The 24,515-nt window shown below is 37.3% G+C and overlaps 1 protein-coding gene across 3 annotated transcripts in view; it reads left to right on the top strand.

The window, feature by feature from the left end:
- Positions 1-24,515, top strand: part of LOC117408835 (tyrosine-protein kinase transmembrane receptor ROR2) — an 84,601-nt gene that overhangs the window by 32,374 nt on the left and 27,712 nt on the right. For all 3 annotated transcript variants that reach the window (XR_009328436.1, XM_059022223.1, XM_059022220.1), the window contains exon 2: positions 23,043-23,120. Coding sequence is in view for 2 of the 3 variants with exons in the window: in XM_059022223.1 (XP_058878206.1) it covers positions 23,043-23,120 (78 nt within the window). In the remaining variant the exon portion in view is untranslated. The remainder of the gene's footprint in view (positions 1-23,042; positions 23,121-24,515) is intronic.

Here is a 24,515-nt window from a genome sequence, read left to right as displayed (position 1 = left end):
GAAGGAATTCAAATTGATATTTCGGAGACATTAATTGTGATTGTTCAACTGCTTTCTTTTGAAGCCAGTTTTAATTGACGAGCAGTGATTTCAATTTAAGCAATTTGTTGCCACTGTGAGAAGCTCATTTTAACATAATACTGCTAATTGCAATTTTGATCAATGATATGTTGGAATTGATTACATTGGAATTGAGAATTGATTTTTAAAAAGGAATTGGAATTGAAAAAGAGGAATGAACCCGAACCCTGATAGCCAATGTACTAAAGAATATTTGATGGGATAAGGAGGAGGAGATCTAAATAGTACTGCCTATACTTTAGGGGACAAAAATATTCTGTTTTTGTTTTTAATGCTTTCCATTTTACTGATGACAAGCCAGACAGTCAGTATTGAAAAAACATTTGATATACTAGCTGCAGGTGGCACAATGGACCTGTGTCCTGCCTCCTGTTTTTCAGATTCCACGGAAGCTTTTTCAGGTTCAGTTACAGTACTTGAGACCATTGTTGTAGGATTTTTTTTTCTTTTTGTAGTTCTTACGTAGAATTCCAGAAGAAAACATGTGTTTATTTTTCCAGTAGAATAAGTTCTATACGAGAATCGACTTACTGTCATACAATTTGTCATACATATCATACTGTAATGTTTGGTCAGGTTTAGCCTGTTGTCATATGTCAAAATATTGCTAATGCATTTCTTTAAAAAGCTTGCTCCACATTGTGCTCTAGAAGTGTAAGTAGACACAGATCAGGTTCAGACACTGGGATTGATGATTACAGTTTACATGTACAGTAGGCTAAATTACTAAGTCTTTGTTTTACCAGAGCTAGAGAGAAATCAGGTTTACAAGCATTTCTTCAAATTCAATGTTTCTTTCTCTCCTTTTGTTTTTTTAAGGTTATAGTTGTATGTAATTGGTCCATGTGGTTTAGCTGTGCAGCAGCTGAAAGGGATTATTGCCATCTTTCTTTCCGTCTAAGCTTTTGCTGAAAAACATGACATCAAAGATCTGCGTGAAAAGAAGAATTTGTTTAAGCAAAGATTATGCCCTTTAAAGCCACAATTGAAAAAAAGTTTTAGATTTGCACGCGTTGGGAGAATCCTGTTTAATCGACTGAAAAATGCTTTGTTCAAAATGTTTTATTTCCTCCTATGGAGCTGGCTTCACTGCATTAAAAAATTTGGCAGTGCTCTTCATTCCAGGACCTGTGTCTTTTGTAAATTGTGCAAGCGCGCTGGTTCAGTTCATGTTTAGTTAAGACTTCTGACAGCAAGTACAATAGAGGGCTACAAATTACATTGTGAAGTTAATGCTATTGACCACAGTCATGTGGGTAAAGTACAGTTCTAGTCAGTCGTTTCTGCAGTCATTTATGTGAGCATCCATGTCAATGCAGGAGAAGGACAAAGATTGAGTCTCAACCCCTAAAAAAAAAGTTAAGCAATGTTCTTTGATGTGTTGTCCAATCATCAAAATGCCAACTTATTTTCTTTGAATTCTCAGTGTACTTTTTAAACTACAGATTGCAACCCAGAAACGCAATAAAAACAATGTTGCGGTGATCCATTTATTATAATTATTTTTTAAAATAATTAATGTAGGCTATAGTATGTGTCTCTGGGTTCTAGCAGTTCAATAATAAACTACTCAAACTCCACTCTCATTATTTATAATGTCACCAGAACCCCTTGATGAAAATAAAAACATACTTTTTTCCTGTAACCTTTTATTCTATATTTGGATGTGGTTGCTACTACAGACTTTTTCATTTGGTGTGGATTAATAAACAGAAGTACTACAGTTTACATTTTGTGTGTGGTGGCTATTTTTTTTGTTGTTGCTATGCAACTGTAAGCAGTTGTTGATATGCATGGTGGTGAGGAGGGGTTGGGTTACGTGGGAAGGAAAGGATTAAATGTCAACATCAATCAATCAGGCATTTTGCAGTAGTAGGCATTAAATCAAGTTAATCCCATGGTAGCACTTTGTAAAAAGCAAGTTAAATACAGAAAGCCTATATAGAAAGCCTTTGTTTTGGAAACTAAATAAGACACCAAACCCTAAGGAGATTCAAATTGTAATATTGTATAGTGTAGCATTTTGAGTCCTGCCATGCGCCTCCAGATTCAAGTTACATGCATTTTGTCATTTGATCTCAACCCTGTACACAAACATCAACAGAAAAGTGCTCATACAATTAGTAATGGCTCTTATATTGCAATGCTCCTATGCCTTGAATCAAACTTTGATGCCTTGCGGCTCTCCAACAATAAATCATCCTTGTGAATAAACAGTAAATTATCTTTGACAGCTGCTGAATTATACTGAGATTGGAAACTACCCTTTTATTCCTGTAAGGCATCTGGATCATTATAGTTCACTCCAGCCAATAGATGCAGTTACTTTTTCACAACATCACGTCTTGATGTTAATGCTAATACAATACAATGTCTCTTTCGTTTGAAGTGGTTCTGCATATTGCTTTGAAAAAGTAGCTAAACTGATCCATTGCTACTAGCAGGTACATGTGTTGTGTTTTTGTGTTAGTTTTTTTGTTTTTTGGAAGGTTCTGGCGATTGAGAAATGCTTAATGAGTTGCGCTGGTGCAGTCAAGGCAAGCTCCTTCTACAGCTGTACAGCGGGGCGCTTGTCGTTCCAAGGCACTTAAATGCTAATGTCCCCTTAGGGCTTTGTCAACACTGTCTGTAACAAATTAGTCTTTTGCTTCCTGGGTAGGACATGAAACCCATGTTGTATCTCTTGGTATTAATGTGTGTTTTTTTTTTTTTTCTTTTACATACCACAAAAATAGCCCAACATGTTTAATGTCATGGGCTGCTTTTCTTAAAGGCTTAGACTAATTGTAGGGTGCTTTTTTAATCAAAATAACCACTGTACTTTCAATTTGATTAAATATAGACCAGGAAAGCAGGGACCTGAAGTTTTTATGTTTTTTTTTTTTAATTTGGAATCTGCAATTGTTTTTTACCCAGTTTTCTCCCCAATTTGAAATGCCCAATTTTAAGCCTGGCTCACTGCTGCAACCCCCGCGCCGACTCGGGAGGGACAAAGACGAGCACAATCGTCCTCCGAAACGTGTGCAGTCAGCCGTCCACTTCTTTTCACTCTGCAGGCCCGCCATGCAGCTACCTTAACCCTTTGCGGTCCTGTGTCGGACCAGGTCTGATATTACAATTTTCCGACATCATCAGAAATACGTAAAGCACAGGTTTCTAGTCGGAAAAAGCCGAGAAAACCATTCAATGGCCGAGTGAGACGAATAGGAGCCAAGAAAAGCCAAAAAAAAGGGCGGGTCTGAGCAATACACATAGCCCCTGCACCACAGAGATAACACGGCCATAAACAAACAAGACAGCTCCTTCCGCATCCAGGGCTCAAAGAATATCACAGACATTTCCAGAGCTTTTTGAGATGTTATAGTAATAAAATAATGACTTGGATCGCATTGTTGAGGAGTTTGGTGATAAAACGAGTGATCAGGAGATGATTTATCAGTATGCATGACTATGAAGAGGTATGTGAAAAATACAGCGAACAAGGGGTGGAGCGGGGCTGGAGATGCAGTACTGAGTGTCCTGTTGATATGCAGTGCCTTTTAAACCTGTTTTACTGTGAAAAATACTTTTAAACAGCGTGTGTAAAATAAACTGCACGGGTGAAAATAAATTGGACCTGGCGCGTCTGAGACGCCCTGAATAAATGGACTGCAAAGGGTTAAGAGCTACAACGTCGGAGGACCTGCAGGCGCCTGGCCAATCTAAAGGGGTCACTGATGCGCGGTGAGCCGAGGACACCTTGGCCGACCTAAGCCTCCCCACCACAGGTGGCGCTCGGCCAATTGTGCGCCACCCACTGGAAACTCCCATCCACGTCCGGCAGTGGAATAGCCTGGACTCGAACCGGTGCTCTCCAGGCTATAGGGCAGAGTGCCTTTACTGGATGCGCCACTCGGCAGCCCCTGGAACCTGAAGTTTAACTTCTAGATTACCTTTTGCCCAATAAACCTTAATGTCAGTAAAATACATGTATTGTACAGTAGGTTAACTTTCTTTAAATACATTTTTCTGTGGGGAATTATAAACACCCACTGTAACCTGCTAACATAATTCACTTCCATTCTCTGCACAGCTGTCAGTAATCCATGCTTTGTTCTTCTTTTTTTTTCGTGTTAACTTTCAATGAACAACTTCACAAACACCAGCTGACAGAAAACTATGTTACTGAACTATCTATCTAAACAAATCTGCTCAGGATATTCTAAACAAAAATGGTAACTGAAACGCCACCCAGGTTTCTTTTCAGTGGCACACATGGAACAAGATAACATTGTTGGTAACCAAGAAAATGTCATTACCGCAGAATGAATGATGACTGACCTCTATCTTCCTCAGAAGATGCCACTGAATCAGCTGCATCATTCTGTAGACCAGTGGTACTCGACTCTGGCCTAGAGATCCATTCCAATCCTGGTCTTTATTCCAAGACAGGTCCTAAATTAGTTAATTGCCTCTTAACAGTTTCAATTAATTACATTAGAATATGCTTGGAGTAAAAGCCAGGACTGGACTGGATCTCGGTTGAGTACCACTGCTGTAGACTATCAAAGGAACACATACTGTACATACCCAAGGATAGAATACACAAGACATTGTTCATTCTTTTGCTGACATTAGTAAACACTTGTTTGTGTTAAAATGACCTCCTGCTCTTGTACCGGAAACTCTGGTACAGAAAGAAATGAAAAGTGTATTTTAATGACCATTTAAGCATATTGAATTATATTTTCTCAACTGTAATTAAACCACATTGTAAATCTTGACACAACTGAAAACCAAGGCTGACAGGTGATTTATAATGAGCAAGAAATTGGCCAAACATTACAGTGAACAAATTGTACAGTTATGCTGATATCATTTAAATGACATCGCTCAAATACTGAATACCATTCAGACATGAAAAGGATTTTTGTCATTATCTTTTAGGACATCTTTTTTTTTCCGTTCCTCTACTCAAGAGTAAACGGTTTAAGTTATTTCTTCTTCACAGCCATTACTTTCTCATAATCTCCTGACAGGTTTAGCTTCCTTTATAGGTCACAGGCGAGTTTTCTCTCTAAACTTATTAACTCTCCTAATCATGGAGTTTTAAGTAAACCGTGATTATTCCGAAATACGTTTGCAGCTATTAGAAATGCATTCCACCCCATTAAATGTCATTTAACAGCGCTCTTAGCGGTACTTTAAAACTGTTGTTTATTTGAGCTACATGCTTTAACATCTAACAGCTGGATTTATCAGGCATTGTTATTGGTGTTAGAGTTTACTGTATTCTAATCTTTTGGGATGCAATGAATTTAGCCCAGTATTGATGCATGTTATTTTCTTTTTGTCGGTCAACTGCATTTTTTTTTTTCTGGCCATAAAGGAAAGCAGAAACCCACTACGGGTCCTCTCTGGAATCTGCTGTGTAGTGTCTGTAGAGTATGGAGGAATTGGACCAAAAGCAGAAGGGTTTTTTGGGTTTTTTTTTTTTTTCAATTCAAATCTATTTTTCACCATGACAGGATTTTGAAATGTTTTAATTTACAGCCCAACAGATTACCAGCAAACAGATGGAAATGGAATCCCTTGAGGGGATTGCACAGTCTATAAAGGAAACATGAAAGAAATATTGTCTGCATACTCTTGGAGGCATTCTCTACAATGGGTTCTCCTTATGTTAGTTTACAGTTTGCAAATTGTGCTTTTAAAAACTGTCAGTAGATTTGAAGCAGTGCACTGTGGGTCATATGAAGAGGGGAGCTGTCGGCTTCAAACACATTCCACAACAGAATTCCAGTTGGGCAGACCAGAAAGGGTTCAGTTTGTATTTGGTTCTGTCTGTGAATGCTTGGTTCTGTACTAAACCTGGCACCACAAAAGGCATAAATTATGGCAATAGTTGTATAGACTTTGTTTTTCTGTTTTGGTACTGATGTAACAGACCTCTAGTCTTACAGTTGGTGATACTGTACTTCTTCCCTGTCAGAAGTCCAGTTCAAGATTCTGAATCCCCAACTACACCCACTACTTGCCTATACGACCGCTTGTTTTTAACACTGGGATCATGCTTTTGCTTCCTCCCATGTTGTTTTGTGTTTGTTTCTCTACACATTTCTCTTCTCTATTGTATTCCTGGCCTAGTTGCTTACTGTAGTCGGTCTGTGTCTAACCACACTGAATTTAGGACACGTGTAGCTTGGCAGCTTTACTTCTCTGTTCAAAACTCATTATACAAACACAATTCACTTTCCTCAATCTGTAAGATAGATGTTACAAATTGGGGTAAACTATAGGAAACTCATTAGTAAGAACACCAAAGACACACCTTATTAAAAATGTGTGTGTGTGGGCAGGTATTACTATCAATGTGCGGACAAAATTTGAGAATGTCCCCTCAAATATGGTAACTCCTGAAAAATGACATCGTGAGAACGTCCCCACTTTGTAAAACATGTTTTTAAGAAGTAAATATGCCTTTAAAAAAATAAAAAATACATAAAAGTGCCAAAATATTTAGTTTGTTGGCGACTTTTACCCTGTGTGGAGTTTTGTCTGACTGGAGTTAGAAATAGTAAATAAAAATATAGTGCGAGTCAATGAGAAGTCCCCACAAATATAGGAACGCAAACGTGTGTGTGTGTGTGTGTGTGTATACATAAGATAGTTGGTCCCTGAAGAATTATAATTGTGTATGTACAGTATATATTTTTAAAGAAAGGTAGTAAGTGTATTTGAACAGAATTTGAGTTCAGCAGTTTGTTTTTCACAGTGGTAAACTATTAGGGAGGCTTAAGCAGGTTTTCATGCACTCTAAACTCAGCTATGCGAAAGATTGATTTAAAAGTTGCTATAATGTTATTATCACAAAACCAGATCTTGAAGTATAAATGCAATCTGGCAATTTTCTGTTTATTGAAGGATCAGTTATAAGCTAACAGCTCATCACTTACCTGACAGAGTCCAGAAATATTTGGCAGCTCATTTCTAGTAAGATTATGAGTGTTGGAATGTTTACACATTCCCAGTGTATAGTGGAGGGGTACTGTATAGCCTTTTTGAAAGCAGTTGGCCTCAGAAATTATGGATTGTCGAATGAATCCAAAAATATTTAAAGACGGCAAGAAAGTGTGACCCCACCTGAAGCTGGCCCCAAACTTTCGTCAGAGCATGCCAGTTTTTCTCTTGATTATCAGCCAGCTGTGTTTTTGAAGTTGACTCATTGGTAAGAATCTAGCTGTATTTTTCTGGTCTGAGTGCTGAAGGGCAATAGTTTGCCATCATCACCTTATCATTATTGGAAATCAAGACATTACATTTGTCAAAGGATTAAAGAGGCCAACCTGAGCAGGAAGGCTAGCAATTGTTTTCATCATGAGTCAGCTATTCTGTTGAGACCCCTTTTCATTTTGGGTTGTGATACTAGATATTAGTCCTGGGCAACTGCACAACTCCTTAAAATTAGAAAATAAATAAACACACAAATAAAGCAACCATTCATGTAGTTTAAAAATAAAATGTTAACTTTTTTTTTGTTTTTTGTTTTTTTGTTTTGTTACATTGCCAAGTGCAAACACTAACCAGTTGCCATGACCTGCTGAATTTCTGATTTCTTATGCCAGACCTAAATTAAAACATATGAATCTGGAAAGCACTGTATGGCTTAAAAGACTATTATAAATATTACATTACTCAACCACAATGAACATAAATACATTGCAAGAAATTACCATTCTCCTGAGTGGAAAGTTTAGGTTATGCAAAAGTGTCAACAGCTGTAATTTATAGCTCCTTCTAGGCTGAAGTGTGCAAGTGATATTAACTACAGAAAGTTGACATTTGGTAAATGTATGTTTTGAAATCATGCCAGAACTAGCATTTCAACTAAATAGCTCCCTATGATCAAGCAGGCGATGCCCAGTGAGACCACCATTTAATATTGAGCTTGTTTAAAGGGGAGACGGACGGGGCTTGCGGTTAGCTGCTTTGTGTACAGTATGGTTACAAAACATTCCAGATCCTCCAGCATTGTGTCTGAATTTTAGGAGATGTGGGATTGTTGGTTTGTATATATGCCTGCACAGATAATTCAGTGAAGACTTCTTGTCTTTTATGAAGTGAACTAAGTTGGCAGGAAATCTGCTTGGGAACAGGGTTCTGAGTTTGCAGAGAGAGAAAGGAGAAGGAGGAGAAAAACAATTTTACCTTACTTGGCGACTTATTTCTCTTACTGTATGACAGGTATTTACTTTTTTTTTCTACATTTCACCTAAAAGTGTTGGGAACTACAAATTTAAAAGTGAAATGGTGCTTTTGACAGATTTACTTTTGCTGCGCCAATACCCTGAAAACACTATCCTTGTTGTGTAGAGAGTCTGGCAGTTCTTGTGCTTTGCTGATAACTTGGCGTGAGGAACTACCGTTCCTCTCAATAAAGATAATCTCTTTTCATTTGCATCAGTTTGTTACTTGACAGGCAGGTTTTTGCACATGATTTTGAAAATGCAGAGGACAAAGAGATGGTGTCATTAAAATGTATAGGAATGTTGACCTGAGCTATTACTTTGCCAAACGTTTAAGCCACCACCGCAGTAAAACAAAATATTTCAGCATTGTCTGAAATATTGTGAAGAGAAGACTTGGTTACATAGTATTTCTATTACTACTATAAATAGCGTGTATTAGGGCTTCGGGTTCATTTTGACCCACCAACCAGCTGCAAAAAACAGGTAGGTAGGAACTTAAAAAAAAAAAAGTAAGGAATTTTATTTGAGATACCTTGTAGATAAATTGTTTCCAGTGTTACATACGTTTTCTTGTTGGACATTCAGCCTGGGGACTTTTGACTAATTTCCCCAAGTCTGTTTGTTTATATGATGATGTTTAATCAGGAAAGGCTCACGTATGAAACAGTTCTTGTTTCCAATGAGAGTCTCAGGATAATGAATGTGTGCTTGAATTTCTTTTCTTTTATTTTCAATACAGTTTTCAGAATTGTTTTACTGTTTTAGAAGGTGAAGCCCTGTTTCCTGGATTCGGACCTGTCTGTGTTCCAGTACTTGTCTGTCACTAGCAATAAATCAGTGATGTTGACATATGCTTGCATAATAAAAAGCACAATACATTTAAAGCAGCTCATTTGTTGTGTTGGCAACCTTTGCTACAAAACAGGATAGACAGATGTAACACCTGCATACCAAAGCACCCACACTATACTGTCTGTTATTGGCCATGACCTCGAGGGGGAGGGGAATAGGCTTTGATTCTTCTGGCCGTTGTGCAGACTTTTTGAACTTAAGGTTAAGACGCTTCACTTCATTTCCACATTTTACTCAAAAGCATTCAATTAGACGAGAACAGCAATATATTTGTTTCTCTGAGCTACAATAGAGGAGACTAAAGTGCATGTTTTGTTACTTTTCCACTGGTCTTGACTAAGACAAAAGCTTTGGCCTTTATTCTACATATGTGCCCTAATCTGTTGCAGAGGTTAGAGGGTAATGAAGTCTCTGCGCCTACTCAATTCAGGGCCTCCTTTAAAAAAAAAAATGCAACCAATGATGACAAATTAATACCAATTTAGGCAGCGTTTGCAGTGTTTATTCATATACGCGAGGGGGCATAAACTCATTTCATGTAACACCTGCATGGCCAGCCGATCTGAATGGTCATCTGTCACTTTGAAGCATTCAGAGTTTTAGCACAGCTTGAAATTGTATTTAGCACTTGTTTCTTTCAGACACTTATCCTATTTAGTTTTCGGTTCATTCACTGTGTACATTTTAGTTTATTTTCAAAATACAGGTATCCCCCTCACACACACATATTTGACTTTTTTTTCAGTCATTTTCATTTTTCTCAAGATGAAAGTGTTAATTTCCCCTGTTAATTAGATATAGGCCTAATGCCAATTAACATTCCTGTTCCTAAAATACCTTTCAAAGATTGGTTTATACATTCTGCAAATTGTTGCCAATTTTCTAAATACTCAGGAATGCACAGATAGCAGTTGCCTAGGCACTCAGATGCTTGCTTAGACTTTCTTCAGTTTAGACTTTCTTCAACAAGCAAATCAAATGAAATCATTACAGCACTTTGACTACTATTTAACTAACAGCAGCAGAAGCAGAAAAGGCTGTTGTATATATATCTATATTATTGTTATTTCAAGTTTTATTTTTTTTGAGCCTTGTTTATAGGTTTCATAAACCATTACAGGTTATCCCGTAATCCATTTTAATGTACAGTACAGTGTAGCCTATATTCTTTCCAGTGTTCATAGCATCATTATATAATCTGGCATGCGGTAAAGCTTTACATCTGGGATTTTAGCAATGCAGCAACCACCTCTGACAAGAATCGTAAAGAAACGTGAATGAACATGATCACCTCAGGGCTTGGAAACGTTCCTTTGGCAGAACTCCACTCCTGGTTAGAAGTCATCAGAAACAGGAGGGCCAGGCATATTTCTCTGGCTTGGTTTGGCAGTAATTTTACCCCAGTAAATCAAGGACTCAAATAATTCATTTTAAAAAATGGGCATAATGCTAACACAAACAGAAAGGAATTGCAATAACTGCAGCTTGAAGTGGCCTGTACAGCTGATGAAAGCTGTCATTGTTAGTTACTTTGTATAGCCTTTATTAATTGAGATTGTGAGTTGAGAGATGGTACTTGGCCATTGACTGAACCAAGGACCTGTTACCTTATTGGCTCAAGAGCTGATGACTTTATACCCTCATATTCCTGGATTGCCACATACTATAACAGGGTTGTGTTTTTGATTGTTAACTGTTAAGCTGGCAGTATCATTAAGAACTGATTTACCACTTTTGATCTTTAAGCAAACACAGATAACTTGCATGCCCTTCATGTTTTAGCTAGCAGGAGAGCTATTTACTGTATATTCTTGTAACTAAGGGGCATATTCTCAAAGGACTTGCATGCCTCGTAAGGGTATTTACCCACGTGAAGAAGGTTTTATGCGGGGTCGGAGCTGCTATTTGCATTCTGGAAAGAGCGTGAGAAAAGCACGCACACACCTGGAGCACAGATGCGAGCTTCAGGACGCGCAGGATTAAAAGTAGGCGTGGTTTAGCTAAAAATAGGAGTTGCCACAGATACGCGGAAGATATTTGCATTCTGAAACTAAAAGACGAGACACCACGCATAAACTACTCAGCATGAGAACAAGAGTAAGGGGCACCTAGGAGCTTCAGCCTAGCGGCCATGAGTAGTAAACACAGTTGAAGACAACCACAGTTATGATTAAAACAAGAGGTTAAATTCTGCCGGTACTCACCGGTACTCTGTACCGGGATTTATTTAATTTGCTTTTCATCCAACGCAGATGCATTCCATCCACTCACACAGTCCACTAGCGCAACGTTACTCAAATGCGCTTTCATTCAGCACAGTTCGTGCTGCTTGCATTATGTTTCCTCATACTGCTTCTGTTTTTGTTAGCTGCTATTGGCCACTATTAACATCAGTATAATCATTGCATCTTGATTGGCTGAGCTTTCATTCTGATCAGATTTCATTTTGGCATGTCACAAATCTTCACCCATTTCGCTTTGTGTCAGTCCTCATTCGTTCATCAACGAGACTTTAGCAGTGGAACGTGAAAACAGCGGCATGGAGTAATTGTCATTATAATGAAGTAATATTTTTTTTCAGTGTGGCGGATAAACTGAAATATTCTAAACAAACATTGCTGCACATGAATTTGAAGGCAAAAATCCACGTCAGTGTTCGCCATAAATTACATAGTTGATAAATATTAGAAATAATTATAACGCGCTTTGCCTTGCACCCATTTATCACATTGCCAGAATTTGCAGGACATTTTCTAAAATGGCAAGTGATGTGTGGGACAGTAGGGATTAACAATAACATAAAAAAAAACAGGATCAAAGTGCAGCTTTTGGTAAGCGAGAATCACAGATATAGGTGTGCTTCATGCTTTTCACTGGCACAACTTGCAAGGTACATGTTAAGCATAGTGATCAACGTTTTGTTTTGTTGTTATCCTAGTATTTTCTGTTATGAGGACTAATAAATGAAAACCAAAACAGCAAGGTGTTTTTTCTTTGTACAATGCCCCCTTTTCTAAAACATTTTGAAGAGTTTATTTAAGTTAAATGTGAGTTTTTACTTGCATGCACATCTGAAAAAAAGGCATAAGTAAACCACATTAATGATATTACTTTATGAAAATGTGTCTTTTGCCACTTTGTTTCTTTTTCTGGACTAGATCATGGTAATTAATCTACACAGAAACACAACAGAGATATTGTAAGATAAGTAATAAGTACAAACTAAATACAAGAAACAGGGAGATATGTTCTAATCCAAGGCTATTATTGTAGCATGGCCAGGTACTGTTGTAGAAAGTATGGGGATGATTTCAGGGAATACTATGGAGATTAAAATGGCCAAGTACATCATTAGTAGTGGTAGTGCCTGTTACATAATACATTTGAGGGGTATTTTAGCCCCTATCTGTTCACCAAATTATAACCACATACAATACCCAGGAGTATGTATGTCAATGTTCCTCTTATAGTTAAAGCCTCCTTAAATAAATGTCTGAAGTTGTGCTTACAATTACACCTACATACATACAACAACCAAACATTTTTTAAATGACAGCTTTTTCCACTATGCCATGTTTGTGGTTTTAGTTTTGTTGTCCCAAATACAGTTAGATAATTATGTGGTTCAAGTGCCTAGCTTTCTGGTCTTCTTATTTAATTCATTTTTACATTTTCTTTTTTTTATGAATTATAACATGTCGGGTAGTTTTTAAAGAAACATATATGAAGCCATAGTAATCTTTTCCGAAACTTGAAAGGGAATTATTTTGACGGACTTCAACTCCCATTGTGGTTTGAGAGCTCCCAAACCCAAAAGGTCCTAGTGAAAAAGAGCAGATTGAAAGCGAGACAATCTTGTGAGAATGTGCAAGAGACGAGATTAAAATCAGCTGGATCTGGAAATTGGCTGCTTCTGAGTAAAGGAAATGGCTGAAATCAGTTCCAGCCTGTAAGAGAGACGACCGTTTCAAACCACCTCCACTGGCAATGTCAGTGATGAACACGCAGAAAAGAAATTAGTTTGGTTTAGCAGTGGAATCCAACAAATACAGTTGGGTCCAAAACTTGTGCAAAAACGTAAAGCCTTCATTTTTTAAAAGAAGCTGTTTATGAGGCTGTGCACAGAGTAAATGTTTTGCCGCGTTGTTCAATCACCAGGCACTCTAATCGCTCGCAGCCTTAAGCAAGCTAACACCCCTGCCCTTGTATGTCTCTCATTCTGTGTCTTTTTTTCTTTCTTTAAACAAGGAATGCTTCATTCTACTATGAGTTATGACTATCTGTTTAATTTTAATCTCCTAAATTCAATTTACACTGATAACAAAGCAAGTTATGTCACAATAAGTGTGTTGTCTCTGTGTGCCACTGCCTTCGCTTCAAAAACACAGTGAAACATTTACCAAGATATCACCTCCTAGAATTAGAAACAGTACAAATCAGTTTTAAAAGCCATTCATCTTATCATAATTTTGTGCATCTATGGAAGAGACATCTTTTTTTAAACTGATAATCTTGTGGTTAACGTAGCTAGATGGTGACCGAAATGAACTAATGTTCAGATTTTCTACTACCCTTGAAGATCTAATTTGAAGGAGTATAGAAAAACAGTAAGTCTTTTGCATCAGTATCTTAATTAGAAAACTTGCAGAGTCACCAAGAGCTTGCTATTATAACATGCAGTGTGATAATATCAGTTGGGTTTCTAGAAATAGATTCACAAGATCAAGTGATGGGCTGGTTCTCTTATGGGTTTACCTCCTGAAGAACTATGGATTTGGGGAAGAAAGGGGGTGGTTTACACTTTTCATATAATCTATTTGTTTAATAACCAGTTAGAAATGTAGCAATCGTGTTATGACTACCAGAATTCCTCATTATAAACAGAACTTGTAATATTCCTTGGAACATAGTTTGTATGTGGATAGAACTGTCAGTATGCCATAATTTGTGTACACGATCTAAAGAATTGAACATTCCTGCTGATATGTAATTAGCTCTGGCCTACAGTGTACAACAGAAACTGTCAGACATCTATACTTTGCAGTGGTATTTTTAGTTTTGCAGCTTTATCAAAAGCATGTGAGCCTTTTAAAAGTTTTCAGTGCTGGGTATGAGGTTGGGTACCACAGCATCTTGCAGAGGTGAGTTATTTTGCATAAAGGATGTGCTATTTTAGACTACAATAAACCATTTACATAACTTTTTGAGGTTGATCGATAATGGACTGACCTTCTACCAACGCTAAACAAGAAGGAAAAATGTAAGTGTGTAATGCTGTTGGGGAATGCACCCTTATTGAAATTAATACTGTTCTGCCAGAACAGCAGTGTTTGTATAAAACAACATTAAAAGTTATGCAGGTCATTTTTGTAGTCTAACGTTTCATGTGGGTGTGCCCCATTTTGAATGCCATTTTTGTTGCAAGCATTGCTTGGAGCCATGAAAAGGTTTTCATTTAGATGCAACGGAGATGATAACCTGAACTTTGTCCTGAGCTCGCTGTTGAAGTTGCTATGTGGTGAATGCACGAGGAAGAGAAATGGTGTTAAACTACCAAACATATAACAACACCAATGTGCAACATCAGGCCATGTGCTGTGCTGGCATCATGTTTTTTAGACTAGTTATTTTACTTCAACATGTCTTGTTTCATGAAAGAATGAGAATTTTCTTTAGAAATCTAAAACTTTTGTGTGGTTTAATTAATGAGATTGCATGCTTTTACAAATATGTAACTATTGGCATGCTTTTTCCCCACTGTTCTATGCAAACCTAGGGGAATAGTTTGGAAAGTTTTCCAGATACTTTTTTCTCAGATGAAATCTGCATTTAAGGTTTTTAATGCATGCATGCATGCACTATTAGAACTAGTTCATGTGGCAAATACAAATTTTGTGTTTCTTTACAACAGTTGTTTTTACAGATTTTAGCTTTTAGGTCAGGAGGTGTTAAAATGGGCAACTTCAGACACGTTCTCACCAAGTATAAGTTACACAGCTCTTCTTTTGTATCGTAACATAGTAGATTTGCAATGCGACTTGACCTTCTTGTTTTAAAGAGAGATTTATTTTGATTTAATACCAAGAAGAGAATGAAGCATTTTGTCAGTTTAATTTACAATGATTGTGTTTTGCAGATGTTCTTTCAATTTACTGGGTAATGCTTTAATTGAATGGCTGCTATAATTCACTGTATTGCTTTGGTTGGAAAGAACTCTGATGTGGTGCCTTTTTAGATGATGTGTGGACAGACTGCAACTGTTCTGTATTGGTTTGCACACATGGACATAAGCAAAAGCACCATCCTTAAATATGATGAGCTGGAACGGTATTAGGCATGTAAATGTGTGAAATATGATTACAGACAAAAGGCAGCATGGTGTCATTAATCAGCTTGAAACTGAAAACTGAGCCACTGTATTTGCTGTGATTCATGGTTCCTGGTCATCCTATTTTCTGTACTTTTTAAAAACTCTTTTTAAAAACAAACAATCTAAATCATTTAAAGATTTTTTTTTCTATCTATCTTTGGGCCTTTTGTTAAAGTGCTTTTTATTTAAGGTGCATCATTCTTCAGGGGATTGAGGAGGAGGAAGATGCAGTGTAGTGGCTGCCACCTGGCAGTCCTTGCTGTGTCTTAACGGGGATGAGAATATGTGAGGAGGAAAGTGAAAGGGCCTGCTGTGCCAGAGATGAAAGCTTTCATAACTAGAGATACCAGAAAGAAAGAGGCGTGCTCCAAGCTGGATCAGGCTGTCTAATGAGATTGGAGAGATCTCTGCTGTTCCACTGACCTGATAGCTGATAAGCCCTGGCAGCCCAGATATGAGTGGATTACAGGGTGAGAATAAGAACTGTTAACAAAGTTTATAAGCTAGTGGGAGATAGGACTTTTTATGTGCACAAACATGCTCACTACATAAAACATACACGTTATGGGAGAGCTGAACCGAAATGAGAAATGTGAACGCCTAACAAAAAGGGCCTTTTTTAACACTTTTTTCAGTTTTAACACGCACTTTATTTATTTAAGGCCCCTTTTTCATTTTATTTGTTTGTTTATTTATTTATTTATTTATTTATTTATTTATTACAGAATGTTTATGTGAATTAAATAGTGTTGGTATTTATGACATGTATTCTTGACTATTTCTAAATATCAGAAATGCTGGTTATGTAGCATCTTGAAAGAGTTGGGAATGTGCTTCCCTGATGTCGATGAGGAGATTTGCAGTATGGTTTGGGAGAAAAATAACTGAAATTATATACTAACAGACTGTGTTAGATGGGCAGAACCACTGGAGAGTGGCACAGATATTTTAACCACAATGCCATATATGTTAATATGGAGCAGTTCAGAATGTAATTGAAAGGCTTGTACTTTTGGATACTCTTAGACTGTACATTATACTGTAGGCAATGTAGTTTATTGATGTATGTATTTATTAGAAAAGGTAACCAGTACACTGAGGGTTTGATATCCCCCCTCTAGTGACAATTGTGTTGCTCTTTTTTGTTTTCCACCCCCTTTTTTTACAAGGCTGAGGAGCAGCGGCTTGCATTGGTTGCCAGGAGTGGCGGATGTTGAAAAAGGAATTTTCAATGAAAGGCAGTGATTCAGTGGCCTAAGTGCCCTACATCTCACACAGTAGTACACTGAGGGTTTGATATCCCCCCTCTAGTGACAATTGTGTTGCTCTTTTTTGTTTTCCACCCCCTTTTTTTACAAGGCTGAGGAGCAGCGGCTTGCATTGGTTGCCAGGAGTGGCGGATGTTGAAAAAGGAATTTTCAATGAAAGGCAGTAATTCAGTGGCCTAAGTGCCCTACATCTCACACAGCCAAAGTAATCAGATTAGCAGCTGAATCAAAGCTTTACAGTGACTTATTTTGTTGGGCACTACCGACCCGGTTACCGACTCTTGCAAGGGTCAACAATGTTCAATTTAAGAATGGAAGAAAATATGTAATAGGGTGGTAACTGGAAAGGGTTGTTCATTTACAGGCTTTGAAATGAAGTGGTGTTGGCAGAGAGGTCAAAGGGTAACCAAGGATTTAGGCATATTTTACTTAGATATTGCTAAAAGGTAAACTTAAAAAATGTGTACGGTAATTTGTTTTCTATATTTGTGATTCCAGTTTTTTTTTTTTTTAAATGTCTTCCAGGATATTTTGGGTTAAAAGTGAACCCTACTTCACCTGGTTGGACGGGAATCTTTGTCTGCTCAATTCTGGAGTTTCCCTCTTATTTGCTTTTATGCCCTCATTCATAGACAACAAAAGAGCATGGAGCAACCAATTAAGAATTCTGTTTGCTTCCTATAACCCCTGTTTAAGAAAGTGTATGTACTGTATTTCTTACCATAATACTGCTAGTTATTGTGTGCTTGTGTGTTTTTAAAATTAGATTATGCACATTGGACTATTTGTGAAAGGAGCGATGGACCCTCTTCACCAAACTCTGGAGTGATTTTAAAAAAGCGAACAAAACTGACAACCGTCTAGTTTCATGAATTTTGTCAGGCATTCTTTTAAATTTCATAGCTTTGTGAATAAGACCCAATATTTATGCCTATTTAGAAGCTACTCTGTCATATTGATGCCAGTTGTATTGTCTTGTGTATCTTTGTATGCGAATATTGACTGTAAATTACCTTGTATGTGGTAATAAAATATTACCCCCTTTTGCGCTTTTCCCTGGAGTGTCAGTGTGAGAGAGGTATCCTGGGTTTTAATCTTATGCAGTGTGTGGCAGAGGACTCCACAAGAGCATTATCGTCAACGGATCCACATCCACGTAGACAACTACCACAACACCTTGCCAGTAAGCGTTACCTTGTTTTCAACTACCACACGGTCGAGCCTTCATTGAGAGGGATTTTCTCATTATTCTTTTTAAAACAGCACTTCAAGAATTAGATTTACTTTTAAACTTGAAATGGTTCGTTGTGTACCCTTCCGCTGAGAAGTTTTAGGAAGTGTCCCAAAAATTTTCTGAAAAAGGAGAGAAAAAAACAAACAACTTTTATTAAAGAAATAACTTTTTATTCATTGGAGTTACTTATAGTTTATCTGGACTGTGCCAAATTTCGGAACAGAGCAATATTAATGAACTGGCTGTGTCTTGTTTTGTTGTTGAAAGATGCTGAGCTCCAGCCGAGCTGTGATTGGTTGACTCAGCAGTTGTGGGTACAGGACTGGTTGCTTTCATCAGTGCAAAGTATTGATTGGCTGGTTTTTGGTTTTTAGTATTTGTTATCCAATAGATGTGAACTTTGCTTTCATTATGGCAAGTAAAAATGAAAAAGCAGATACTTGCGCGGATTGATTTAAGTTTGATTCACAGTTGATGCTGTGATGAAGCAGCAGTCATCTACTGCCTGATTTAGACGATCTCTAGAGCTGGAAGCTGGTTGGCTGAATATACTAAATTTTCTAATACAATATTATACACTTTTTTTTACCTTTTTATCGGATTTCTAAGGAAAGTTTCAAACTGTAACTACTTGCCTTTAGTTTTGGTAATTCCTTTGTTTTTTGGGCAAGTGTAGTTTTAAGTAGACGTAGGTAAAGTACACATGATTTTTCTGGTTTTGTTCATTAGCACTGTGCCCATTATTATTTTTTGGGGGGGCTTTACCATGGCTTAATGTTAATTCCTTTAATTGACCAAAGTTTGACATAGTAGTTGATTTTATGCTTGTTGCAGTCCCTTAGAAATTTAAAGAAATCCTTCAAGGTCATGTTTCAGGCTGTCACATGTATGCTTTAGGCATGTTAGGAAAGTCACAGTTTAAAACATGTGTATTTCATTCCTGCACAGGGTAATGAACTGTTGAAGCATGGTAGAAAATTAGAAATGTGTATTCTCTTGTTTTGTAAATGTTTCTCTTCAAATACAAAGGTTGATTAATAGCCCGATTCAAACAGGACAGACAATCACCACATAAACAGGTGGTTTCGGAATTTTTACTGAATACAAAACATAATTGGTGACTCTTAAAAAAATAAAAAAAATAAATAAATAAATAAATAAATGGATGCTTTGAACGGTGTGTTTGAAGGCATGTATGGAAATACATATCACTCAAGGGACGAAATGGTTATTCTAGCCTTTGGAAAAGAAGGCACAACAAAATTAGTTATTTACACCCGGTTCTCTGTTTACAAATCATGCACAAAAGCGCCTTCTCTGGCCACAACATCACATTTCATTTAGAATTTAGCGACTTTTCTTGATGAAAACTAATCTGAGATTTAGAAAGGCCAAGAGAGAGATAGAAATGAGCATTGCCAAGGGGGCTAAAACCAATTCCAAAAAGTTATTCCAATATTCTAACAGCAAAAGAACATTGACGGAGGAAGTAAAATGTCTATACAAATGACAACATCATAGATGAAGAGAAAAAAACAGCAAATATATTGAATTATTACTTTTCACGAGTTTTTACAAAGGAGGATATGGGCAACATGCCCCACATGTTGACCTGTTCCTGTCCAGTTTTAAACAACTTTAGCATAACAGAGGCAGAAGTATTAAAGGGAGTAGGATCTCTTAAAATAAACAAATCCCCTGGGCCTGATGAGATCCTCCCAGTATTATTTATTTATTTATTTATTTATTTATTTATTATTATTATTATTATTATTATTATTATTATTTATTTCTTAGCAGACGCCCTCATCCAGGGCAACTTACAAGATATCACATTATTTTTACATACAATTACCCATTTATACAGTTGGGTTTTTACTGGAGCAATCTAGGTAAAGTACCTTGCTCAAGGGTACAGCAGCAGTGTCCCCCACCTGGGATTGAACCCATGACCCTCCAGTCAAGAGTCCAGAGCCCTAACCACTACTCCTCACTGCTAGTACTCAAAGAAATGAAAGAAGTTATTTACAAACTGCTAACCAAGATCATGCAACAGTCTCTTGACACAGACTGGAGAATTTCCAATGTAATACCGATCCACAAAAAGGGAGACAAAACCGAACCAGGTAACTACAGACCAATAAGCCTGACTTCGATTATATGTAAACTTATGGAAACTATAATAAGATCCAAAATGGGAAAATTACCTATATGGTAACAGTATCCAGGGAGACAGTCAGCATGGTTTTAGGAAAGGGAGATCGTGTTTAACTAACCTGCTTGATTTTTTTTTTTTTTTGAGGATGCCAGATTGACAATGGATAATTGCAAAGCATATGACATGGTTTATTTAGATTTCCAGAAAGATTTTGACAAAGTCCTGCATAAAAGATTAATTCTCAAACTGAGTGCAGTAGGGATTAAAGGAAATGCATGCACATGGATTAGGGAGTGGTTAACAAGTAAAAAACAGAAAGTATTGATTAGAGGAGAAACCTCAAAATGGAGCGAGGTAACCAGTGGAGTACCACAGTGTTCAGTATTAGGTCCTCTGCTCTTCCTAATCTACATTAATGACTTAGATTCTGGTATAGTAAGCAAACTTGGCAAACACCGTTGCAGCAGCAAAGGTCATTCAAAATGATCTGGACAGCATTCAGAACTGGGCTGGCACATGGCAAATGACATTTAATATAGAAAAGTATAAGGCAATAAAAATCTCCATTATAAATACCATATGGGAGATACTGAAATTGAAGAAGGAATCTATGAAAAAAGATCTAGGAGTTTATGTTGCCTCAGAAATGTCTTCATCTAGACAATGTGGCAAAGCTATAAAAAATGCCAACAAAATGCTTGGATAAATATTGAAATGTTTTGAATTTAAATCAAGCGAAGTAATGTTAAAATTTAACAATGCATTAGTAAGACCTCATCTAGAATATTGTGTTCAGTTCTGGTCACCTCGCTACAAAAAGGATATTGCTGCTGTAGAAAGAGTGCAAAGAAGAGCAACCAGAATTATCCCAGGTTTAAAAGGCATGTCATATACAGACAGGCTAAAATAATTTAATCTATTCAGACTTGAACAAAGAAGATTACGCAGCGATCTGATTCAAGCATTCAAAATTTTAAAAGTTGTTGACAATGTCGACCCAAGGGACTTTTTCAACCTGAAAAAAGAAACAAGGACCAGGGGTCACAAATAGAGATTAGATAAAGGGGCATTCAGAACAGAAAATAGAAGGCACTTTTTTACACAGAGAATTGTGAGGGTCTGGAACCAACTCCCCAGTAATGTTGTTGAAGCTGACACCCTGTGATCCTTCAAGAAGCTGCTTGATGAGATTCTGGGATCAATAAGCTACTAAAAACCAAACGAGCAAGATGGGCCAAAATGGCCTCCTCTCGTTTGTAAACTTTCTTCTGTTCTTATGTTCTTATCTGTTTCCTGATTTGTGGTTATGTACAATGGTAAGTAACCTGCAAATGAAAAATGCAACCACAACATCCATACCTACACAAGTTGGTCATGCCTTCGATGAATATAGCTTGGCTTTCGTGTAATAAATTGCATTACTGCAGAAAACTGCATTTTAAAATTGTTGCAATATAATATTATTATTATTATTATTATTATTATTATTATTATTATTATTATTCACTTTATCATAATCTTTCAAGATGATGTACATGTTATTTTGTACTGATTGTAAGATTGTGCTAGGCCATCAACAGTAGCTAGTGGATTTAGCTATAAACTCTAATCAAATAAATATGTATAATTCATTGTAACAAACAATTCAGTGATGATTGTAGCCTGAAAAGTTTGATTTTTAACTGTCATGTGCTGTTATCAGACATCAGATGGCTGTATCTGTCAGGACCCGAGGGGGAAATAAACTGTGGCATTAACACGCTTTTTGTAAACTATTATCGTCTAGTGCATTCCAGAGAATCACAAGTCTCACACACTTTGAAAGTGCAGTGGTATATAATTACGTACTGTCCTGATAAGCTACAGCTGTGATGAGTGTGTTTTATGTAGACATACAAAGGAAAGGGAGATTGGGAACAAACCAAAAACTGTCATTTAAAGGTTTAGTGAAGCGACTTGTGTTTGTGGTAATGCTGCCGTGGCCTCCACATACATTCAGTCATGTTTCAGGCAGAAACTAAAGCGCATCAAATCCAAATATTTCTCAAAGCATTAATACTGGACTGCAGAAAAAGGATGTGCTATCTTAATTTATTGTGTGCTTGTAAAAATCTAGCAAATAATGTGTTATGCAAGTCATTTGCGAAACATATCCAGACAGGCCTCAATTTTACCCTTCCATCTATTTATTGTTTTAAGAAAGTAATAGGTCTTTAAGTTCCCCTAAGTATGTCATTAGATGTCAATTACATCTGGTACAGTGGTTAGTAAGTAGAATAGAATACATATTTAATTACTCCATTGCCCCTGATACCAAATCAAACTGATGTTCCATTGTACCTAATAACAAAAAATCAGTCTGCCATTATTTGGGGGTTTGTTTGGTCAACTGTAAATCCTGTGTAAAGTTTTGTAATACATTTCATGTGGGTTTTGTATGAATCTCCTATTGTTCCTTTTATTTACCAGGCTTAACTCGTGCCCTTTTTCAACCACAGGGTCTGGGGTAGTAAATGGAAATCTGTCTGTAAAATCACAATTAGAAAAAGGGCTCCACTTGAATTACTGTATAAAGTGACACATACGAATGGTTATGTTTGTCTTCTCAGTAAACCAGACTGCAGTAGTACTCCAGTTTAGTATACTGGTTACTGTATAGTTAAACAGCCCCAGAAGGGAAGGTTGAAGTTGGACCTTTTCTCATGATGATAGGTCAGGTAAGGGTTTAACCTGAACCCTGCTTCTATAGCTTTTATAAACTACATCAAAGCCAAGAAACACAAACACTGGAATTTTGCAAAAGGAAGCTGACATTTATCTTTTTGTGTTTCTTTTTCCTCCCTGTCAACAGAAGATGCAAACTTACCTCAACCAGGACAATCATTGGGACTGGCTGAAGGCCAAGACAGAGGGGTGTCCGTGCCCAAAGGTAATGCAAATGTGTTTAATTTAAATCACAGAAAAAGGAAATCTATTGCCTGAAAAAAATAAAAAATAAAATAAATCATTGCAAATAATGTATTAAAGGGTACTGGCGCAATATACTTACTTTGAAATATACATTTACTGTAGTCTTACGTTGGTCTACCCCAATACTAGCTTGAAGCCAATTGGTTGTTCTACTCAATAACTGTTTTTACAAGTACATAAAACCCACAGGTCTTTTTAAATAGTACATCTACTCTTCTAAATGGGGAGGGAACATGTAGCTGGTAGAGAGTTTGCTGAAGAGACGGTCGGGTATCGAAAAAGAAAACTGCCTCTGTGCCTTTGTTCTTTAACTATTTAGTTATTGCACTGTAAAATAATGGGAAGAAAGATGCATGGAAAGATCATAGACTTTTAGGCATGGGGTTGCAAAGAAGCTGAACCACATGATCAGCTGTGTAGTAAATGTATAGACGTGAAGATTTATTGGACTCTGTATCCCAAACCCCAAATGGGAAACTGAGGACCACTGTGTCACATGTGAAAGGATTGAGAAACAGCCCAGAAGACCAACGTGATCAGTCTACATACAGCAGAAGCAACTACTGAAGCAATGAAAGTAGGGAGCATGTTACAAATGTGTTGACCAGAAAAGGGCACCAGCAGATGAAGTGGTCTCTCCCTAATAAAATAGCAGCATCGGGTCCAGTTTAGACAAATCAGTTTTATAAGCAGTTATGTTTTGAACAGCAAGAGTCATTGACCGGTACAGATTTTAGAATCTCACAGCTATAAGTTCGGAGATGGAAGCAAGGGCAGTTGTAGCGAATAAAAAACATTGTCCAGTCCATTGTCTACCTCCTCTGTATCACACAAAGGCTTGACCTGTGCTCACAAGCACTGTGGGGCAGGAGTAGATAAGCCCACTCCCACCCCACTGCTTGTCTATTTTTTTCATTATCCAATATTTATATTCCACAACATTAACAGATTAACGGACACTGAGTGCACATTACTGTAGAATCCACCTAAAAAGCCGGTGGGTGCAGCTGCCTATAGATTTCCTTGCATGTGTAGGTCTGTTTAATACCAGCAAAGGAAAATATTGCTGTGTACCACAGAAGCTATTTATATTGGCCCGACATCCTCGATGTCACTACCAAAATAATCAGACACTGTATTTACACGTGTACATAACAAATAGGTGCTGCTTTATGGAAGCTCTAATAAGTTTGTTTTTCTTTTTTTTCTGTTACTTGGCTATGGCACCTCCTGCTCGTGATTTGCAATCAGACTAGTAGGCAGATGGCATGTTGTGAGGAATTTCCTTGGGTGGGGCACTTCTGCTGACCTGATGTATATAAGCACAGCAAATGGAGAGTAGAGCAGGGAGGGG

The sequence above is a fragment of the Acipenser ruthenus genome, chromosome 1 (assembly GCF_902713425.1).
Source record: "Acipenser ruthenus chromosome 1, fAciRut3.2 maternal haplotype, whole genome shotgun sequence".
Classification (NCBI taxonomy): Eukaryota; Metazoa; Chordata; class Actinopteri; order Acipenseriformes; family Acipenseridae; genus Acipenser; species Acipenser ruthenus.
The sequence above is the reverse complement of the archived record's forward strand: the minus strand, read 5'-3'. Positions and strand labels throughout refer to the sequence as shown.